Source organism: Chanos chanos, chromosome 1, assembly GCF_902362185.1.
Source record: "Chanos chanos chromosome 1, fChaCha1.1, whole genome shotgun sequence".
Taxonomy (NCBI): Eukaryota; Metazoa; Chordata; class Actinopteri; order Gonorynchiformes; family Chanidae; genus Chanos; species Chanos chanos.
In genome coordinates, this window is record NC_044495.1 from 30127211 (window position 1) to 30135524 (window position 8314).

General features: G+C 42.9%; 1 protein-coding gene across 2 annotated transcripts in view; it reads left to right on the top strand.

The window, feature by feature from the left end:
- prkcq (protein kinase C, theta) overlaps window positions 1-7444 on the top strand; it is a 7937-nt gene extending 493 nt beyond the window's left edge. The window contains exons 2-17 of one of the 2 annotated variants that reach the window (XM_030770098.1): window positions 836-1035; window positions 1273-1333; window positions 1892-2072; window positions 2248-2279; window positions 2412-2497; window positions 2963-3092; window positions 3399-3508; window positions 3703-3850; window positions 4097-4254; window positions 4459-4632; window positions 5390-5481; window positions 5598-5660; window positions 5802-5940; window positions 6403-6591; window positions 6795-6923; window positions 7286-7444. In XM_030770098.1, coding sequence (XP_030625958.1) covers window positions 836-1035; window positions 1273-1333; window positions 1892-2072; window positions 2248-2279; window positions 2412-2497; window positions 2963-3092; window positions 3399-3508; window positions 3703-3850; window positions 4097-4254; window positions 4459-4632; window positions 5390-5481; window positions 5598-5660; window positions 5802-5940; window positions 6403-6591; window positions 6795-6923; window positions 7286-7444 — 2051 coding nt within the window. Of the gene's footprint in view, window positions 1-835; window positions 1036-1272; window positions 1334-1891; window positions 2073-2247; window positions 2280-2411; window positions 2498-2962; window positions 3093-3398; window positions 3509-3702; window positions 3851-4096; window positions 4255-4458; window positions 4633-5389; window positions 5482-5597; window positions 5661-5801; window positions 5941-6402; window positions 6592-6794; window positions 6924-7285 lie in introns of those variants that run through there. The other variant, XM_030770106.1, reaches the window with a different exon arrangement.
- The last annotated feature ends 870 nt before the right edge of the window (window positions 7445-8314 follow it).

Below are 8314 nucleotides of genomic sequence, written 5' to 3' on the forward strand. Positions count from 1 at the left end.
AAAGAGCTGAAAACAAAATGACTCATGGATGGAAAGACAGATAAGATTCCTCACATGGTCACCACAGAGATACTAAGATAATGTGTTAAGAGAGGAAAAGGCCAGTTGTATGATTGTGTGTGATGAGCATGTTCCAAAAGAAAGGGAAATACCCAGAGGTGTGCCTCATATGCAGTGTCTGTGACTCTTATACTATATCATTCTTATGGGCAAAAATCTTTGCTCCTTTGCTATAAACTGAAGTGCTTATGTGTTATGTGATTGTTGGTTGATGGCGAGGTGAAATTTCAAATTCAGCTCCACAAGGCTTTATTTTTTTAATCCAGCCCCTTGGATTTGTGGTGTTTCTACTTCCAAATCAGCCACCACACCACCTTTTGATTTATCTGTAAAATGTTAATAAGATTTGTTTAATAACCATTGTTGATTCTGAAAACCTCATCTCTGTCAGTTTATCCACAACATATCTATTCACACAGGAACAATCAGTAGGCAATTTTTTAGGGGGATGAGGGAGGATGCCATCCCCCTTGTTAGCAAAATGACCAAAGTGCGTCCCCCTTGTTAACCTGGCATCCCCCTATACACTCTATAGAATAGTGTCAGTGACCATTAGGCCATCCCCCATGTTAAAAAATAACAATTCAGTGTAAAGATAGAACAATTAAACACAAAGAGATTCAGTACCTAATTGACTAAGTAATAATTTGGCAGGCTTTGCAGTGCCATTTCTATTGTAGCCAGATCTCTCAAGGACTCAAGGCAAGAATAAATTAATCCAGCAATATCAAACCCCGATACTCTAGAACATGCCTGTGTGTATTTGTGTCTCCAGAGAAGGGCCAGGTGTATAAACAGAAGCGACCTACAATGTACCCTCCATGGAGTAGCACATTTGATGCTCATGTTCATCGGGGTCGTGTGATGCATGTAGTGGTCAAAGACAAGACGGCCGAATTAAAGACTGAGGCCACAGTACAACTTGACACACTCGCCTCACGTTGCAAGAAAGAGAATGGCAAACTGGAAATCTGGGTGAGTGTGTGTGTGTGTGTGTGTGTGTAACTGTGAAGGAGATCAGGTCAGGGATTGATAACAGCTGAGCATATACACATTTAATAGGTTTTCCAATGTGAGTGAATGAATAAATATTGAATGGGTTCTGAACAAATATTTTTGAAAATCAATGGAAAATGACTTGTAACCATGTTTTCAAACGTGATGGCATATATAAAGTGAATGATAAATCGATTGGATATCACACACTCTCAGGTGGAACTAAAGCCACAGGGACGTTTGCTGATGGAAGCACGGTACTTTCTGGAAAGGAGTGGTGAGTAATGTGTATAATATTAAGTATATAATATATGTATATGAAGGAAACATGGATAGGATTGTGTGTGTGTGTGTGTGTGTGTGTGTGTGTGTGTGTGTGTGTGTGTGTGTGTGTGTGTGTGCATGTGTGCGCGCTGTCTTTGTGATTATACATGCCTGTCCTCGAAATTTCCTTAGACTGTTAAGCACATGTGATTCCCTAACTACACAGTTTTCGTAGACTGTTAAAATCTTGTTTTTGGAGACTCGTGATTGCTGTAAGTGTATCAGTGGAATTGTACTTAGCCCAGTTAAAGGACAGCTGTTAGAGTCCGAACCATCCTATATGCACACATACCCCTTTCACTCTGTGGAATCACACACTTACACAACACAGTCTGTTGTTAGCACAGATTCAGTGAATGCCTGAGGGAACTGGAAAGCTGAAATCAAATAAACAATTAGACACACACCTATACTCTTGTGTTTGAGTCCCAGTTTGTCTGTTTGTAAGCAGTAAGTGTGTACTGCCAGTAAACCCTGTCACGTGAGTATGTCCCTGTGTGTGTGCGTTTAGATGCTGCAGGGCACGGTGAAGGTGATGGAGAGAGTGAGCGAGAGAAAGAGGGCGTGTTTGCTCTTCATCAGAGGCGTGGGGCGATCAAACAGGCCAAAGTTCACATGGTGAAATGCCACGAGTTCACTGCTACGTTCTTCCCCCAGCCCACCTTCTGCTCTGTCTGCAAAGAGTTTGTCTGGTATTAGCTGCTAACCTGCTGTGTACAGTTCAACTCTATACAGAAACACCCACCCACACACACAAGCATACAGCTGAATTTCCCTTAATGCTACAGAATATTACAACACACACACACACACACACACACAAACATACATGCTGTACTGATCTCTTTCTTTCTCCTCCCTGTGTAGGGGCCTGAATAAGCAGGGTTATCAGTGCCGGCGTGAGTATACATGGATTTCCTTCTCTGTCTGATAGTCTGAGTTTTAACCGTTACCATTGGACATCTGATTAAAACATCTGCGCTGAAATTCTCTCTCTCTCTTTCTCTCTCTCTCTCTCTCTTTGTTTTTAGAGTGTAATGCTGCCATCCATAAGAAGTGTATTGATAAAGTCATTGCCAAGTGCACAGGGTCTGCAGTCAACAGTAAAGAAACCATGGTAACCCTCAGAACCTAATGTACTCACATAGTTTAGCTCATCAGCCCTGCTCTATTGCCCTCAGGTGTGATCTAAAGCAGCCTGACAAAGTCATTGCAACTAAACTGGGAAACCTTCATTTAAAAAAAAAAATTAAGTCAAAATACAACCCATGATGATGTGCCCATTGTATTTGCTCAGTAACAATGACATTAGACCTACCTCTCAGTTCACTGAGGACAACAGGGCGACTCCTCTGCTGTGTTTTTACAGACAGAGCTCAGATTAGACTGTCACATGTCCTTATAAGAACTGACAGAATGAATTTTACCCATGCCAGGTATCATGTCAGAGTTTGTCTGTTAACACATGCTAGTCCAACATCTGTCTGTTTCGCTCTTTCAGGCACATGCCAATAAAACTGATATCATCCATAGCTGACTGAGATCAGCACTCACTAACCCGGTTGTGCTTGTGTGTTTTCAGATCCATAAGGAGCGCTTTAAGATCGACATGCCTCACAGGTTTAAAGTGTATAACTATAAGAGTCCAACCTTCTGTGAGCACTGTGGCACTCTGCTGTGGGGGCTGGCACGCCAGGGCCTCAAATGTGAGGGTGAGAGATCACATGACCAGACATCATCAGCTCATACACCTGCCTTTACACCAAGTGCCTCCTCTGTTAGGTCTCACACACAGAGATTATATAGAGATACAGAGTCATTTCTGCCAGTGTATTTCAAGATCTGAAAACTGTTCCTGCAGCCAAGACATGGATGGATGGAACAGGTTGAGGGGCGGGAGGGAGGGAGGGAGGGAGGGAGAGAGGGAGGGAGGGATGAATGGGTGGATGGATGGATGGATGGATGGATGGATGGGGTAGAAAGCTGGGTGTGATGTGATATTGAGTGTCTTTTTACAGAGTGCAGTATGAATGTACATCATAAGTGCCAGAAGAAAGTAGCCAACCTCTGCGGAGTCAACCAGAAACTAATGGCTGAGGCACTCGCTATGATCGAAAGCACGCAACAGGTCAGACACACACACACACACAAACACACACACACACACACACCACGTCATAGCAGAACACACCATCGCTTAGTTTGACATAGCACAGCCCAACACAACACAGCAGAGCATTGTGTAAAACAAGAGAGTTTGGCCTTTGCAGTGAGAAAGTGGGTGACATTAGTGGCGTGTTTGCTTATTGTTCCGTTACACAGGCGCGGACCTCCAGGGAGAATGAGCATGTGGGCCGTGAGGGCCCCGTGGGTGTGGAGCAGCCCGGTGTAATCAGAGAGCCCTCTGGGTGTGTGCCGTGCTTACCCGTCTATCCCCTCACTCCTGCGCCCGCCACCGCAGCTCGGAAAGGTACCCACCCATGTGTACACACATTCGTCCTTCTCCAGCACATTCCACATACATACACACATACAGAGAAACACTCAGTCAACTCAACCCTTCATTAATGAGCTATAAACTCTCCCTAACTCTGTGTATTATTTGCATTCCATGTTATTGTTGGGGGTTTTTTTTGCTTTTTTTTTTTTAAACCATACAGTCATATTAATATGGCCTTTCATTTTCAATTCTCTCTATCCCTCTCTCCTCTTGTAGAACAGGGCATTTCATGGGACACCCCTGCAGAAGGGGAAAGACCAACAACACAGCAAGAGTTTGAGCAGCTTTATGCCGTCCCACGGAAAGAGCACCACAAATACACCATTGACAGCTTCACCCTGCACAAGATGCTTGGCAAAGGGAGCTTTGGCAAGGTTAGTGAGAAAGGCAGAATGAGAGAGAGAGAGAGAGAGAGAGAGAGAGTGACTGTGTGAGGCACTGTATCTGTAAAACAGATTTATTTATTGTGTAAATACTGTGCTTCATTTTACTGCATAAACTGTCACTCTTGACATCACCTACTGTCAAGCATGTATGGCCCGCATTTATGTGTTTAAATTTTCTGTTTGTATTTGCAGGTGTTTTTGGCAGAGCTGAAGGGTACAGGGCAGTTCTTTGCAGTGAAAGCCTTAAAGAAGGATGTGGTCTTAATGGATGATGATGTGGAATGCACTATGGTAGAGCGCAGAGTTCTGTCTCTTGCTTGGGAACATCCATTCCTCACCCATCTCTACTGTACCTTTCAAACCAAGGTGAGACACACACACACACAGGGACACACACACACACACACACAGACGCAGACACACACGCGCTCGTGCGCGCACACACACACACACACACACACACACACACACACACACACACACACACACGCACACACACAGACTCACACACACACACACCTTTTCACTGGACAGTCTTGTATTATGTGGCACGTGTGCATTGTGTGATTCAAAAATTGAAAGAACATAGTTATGTGTATTCCAGTTGGGTATTTTAATATGTGATCAGTAGAAATGAAAATGAGAAATGACACCTGAGGGACTTAAAGCTGCTGACTGGAGTGCTGGGGTGGTGCAGAGGAAAAGAGCGTAGTGGTGCTTAATTGGGTGTCCACATGAACACAACTGGACACCACTTAATTGGGGTGAAAAGGGCATAAAAATGACTGAAAGAATGACTTTAAAAGATTGACGCTCTTACCCAAAGCAACATGTAATTTCCTCTGAAGCTATTCTGAGGTTAAATGCTTTTCTCACAGGCAGATTGGCAGATTGCCATTTATTTGTAAATGCAAAGCCACAAACCCACGGGCTACCAGGGCTTTTCTCACACCACTAGGCCACAGTTAACTATACAACAAGCTTATAAAAACCTAAATGGCTGGTGGCAAAGAATCTGTTAGAACTTATGTTTTTTCCCCTAATCAGATCAGCTTTGGACCTGTGCATCAGTAGAATTTCAGAAACAGACACTAAGAGAACTGTATGTATGTCTGCATTTCAGGAGAACCTGTTTTTTGTGATGGAGTATCTTAATGGAGGAGACTTAATGTTCCACATCCAGTCCTGTCATAGGTTTGACCTACCTAGATCCACGTGAGTGACATCACATTATACACATACACAGCCATAAACTTCCCAAAAACCTCCTTGCTGCACCTTTGTTCCTCAAAATCCATGTTGTCCTTCCTTTTCTCTCTTTCTCTCTGTAGGTTCTATGCAGCTGAGATTATCTGTGGGCTTCAGTTCCTACATTCTAAAGGCATTGTGTACAGGTAAAACCCCAGAGGTTGGCCAAGTCATTCAATCCTGTTTATAGCTGTGACCACAAACATAGGATCTAACCAGATTAGGCAAATGTGTATGATTACTCTGTGTGTGTGTGTGTGTGTGTGTGTGTGTGTGTGTTTCCACAGAGATCTGAAGCTTGATAATATTCTGTTGGATGTGGATGGCCACATTAAGATAGCTGATTTTGGCATGTGTAAAGAGAATATGCTGGGTGAAGCCAGGACTTCCACTTTCTGCGGCACTCCCGATTATATTGCCCCTGAGGTAACTTCTTAACCACACGCATAAACATAGCTCAACTTTAAACCACAGCAAACAAACCCCCATGAGAACAAACAGACTGGCGTATGTCACAGTCATAAAAAAAGCACAGTGCAACAAACAGTAATTATGATATGCAGTTTTGTTTTGTTTTTTCAAAATAAGTAGCTCTCACTCTTGTTCACTTTCTTTCATCTGAATTGCTACTCCTCCAGTTTTCATTCCAGTCTATGTTTATCTGTACCTGTAGCACAGAGGATGGTCAATTTAAAATGCCCACAATGACAAAAAGCACTAATACAAATGTATGAAGAAACAGCACAAATAACATGACAGTTTTAGAGTATGTCGAACGTTTGTTATATGCCGATAACGTGCACTGTTTGCACCTTCCGCGTGACGATTTAACAGTGATAATTTGGCCATGTATCTTATTTGTAATATCTGAATTTTCTTGGGATGCAGATTTTGCTCGGGCAGAAATACGGTGCCTCGGTGGACTGGTGGTCTTTTGGTGTGCTTTTGTATGAGATGCTGATTGGCCAGTCCCCATTCCACGGACAGGACGAGGAGGAGTTGTTCCAGTCAATACGTACAGATGACCCATCCTACCCCCGCTGGCTGACGCGGGAGGCCCGAGATATCCTTGTTAAGGTACCACTTTATAACAGGGTATATGAACCTACATGGCCCCCAGTTTTGCTTGCAAAACTGACCATCAGACAGTTCTAATCTTTGAGCGGGTCTTGAAAGGGTGTTTTATAGTAAAATATCGACAAAATTCCGCTCCTAAGAAATGTCTAAATGGTGGATTTGGGGCTGAGCTATGACTAACTTAAGGTTGGGATTGGCCGTAGCTGTTTGTTCGGGAGCCAGAGCGACGGCTGGGTGTGAAAGGAAACATTCGGCAGCATGCCTTCTTCAGAGACACTGACTGGGTAGCACTGGAGAAACGACAGGTGGAACCCCCATTCAGGCCAACTGTGGTAAGGCAAACACAGGCCTAATGAGAAATGATACACACAAGCTACTTCAAAAGAAAAATCTTGTCTTTTAACTTTTCAAATGAAGCCATGCTGAAACTTAACTATGACGTGTACAGTTGCAGATGATTGTCTTTACTTTTTCAAAAGCGGCAGGCCCATTCTTTTCATTTAGGATCGCTCCACTGTATACATGTGGGTTAATGTTCAGTGCTTGTGCAGCATAAAGAACATATGAAATGCTTCAGTATTACATTACACGTATATGTCTGCTACAAGCGATAAACTCCACAGTGTGTGTGTGTGTGTGTGTATGTTCAGTGATCTGCTTAAATGGTGTAGTTAATATCCATCTCTCTCTGCAGAAATCACCAAGTGACTGCAGCAACTTTGACAAGGAGTTCATTAACGAGAAGCCTCGGTTGTCTTGTGCGGATCGCACACTCATCAACAGCGTGGACCAGACCATGTTCAGCAACTTCTCCTACATCAATCCAGGAATGGCCCGTCTCAAGGGCCCCTGACAGCACACACCAAACCAACGTGCTGCCAGCACAACAATTATTTTGCCTTCAGACACTTACAACCATCACCTCATGAATATTGCTCTGAATGTCAGGATGCCACCAGTTTGACTGGCTGGAACCCTTTATTGGAGGGGCTTCAGGATTAGTTAATACATCCTCAAAAGGTCTGGTTTTTCTCCTGTGATTCCCTGTAGCACTGAAAAGCAGCGATATTTAAGCAAGTAATGTCAATACAGCAGCCGTAAAAACGAGAGAGAGGTTCCAAAATAAACACAAAACCACCATCCTCTGCAGGAGAGTCTCTACTCTTGTGTTAATATTTATGTGAAACGCTTTGATCTCAAGATAATGATGTAAGTTTTAAATGATAATCTTGCACAGAATCCCGAGTAAATACAGTTTGTGTGTTTGTTTGCTTTTAATTAGGGCTGAAATTTCTAAGAGATTTTGATATCGATTTCACTGGCACCAGAATGTGTGTTCTCTAGCACTATGTAGTTTCTGCTGTGAAGGAAAAATAGTTTTCATTGTGAAGGAGAATTTTGGAGACCCAGTTTCTAGACAGCACCTCTGTAATATATGTTCGTGCATGTGGGTGTGTGTTTGGATGTGTAACTCTCCCTGTAAGTGTAGTACTGTAGGATGGAATTAGACAGGGTGACTCCTCAACCTTTCAGACTGGATTAATACAAGTATTTTTGTTTCTTTGTTTCAGACAGAAATTGATTTTACATTGATGTAGATATTGCTGAACAATAAACAATAATTTTCATTAAATCGGTCAGTTCTTCTCTATAATTGATATCTGTCATATGTACATTATTATACTGTTTTTTCCTCTGCTACTGGAAGCCCACAGTTCTCCAC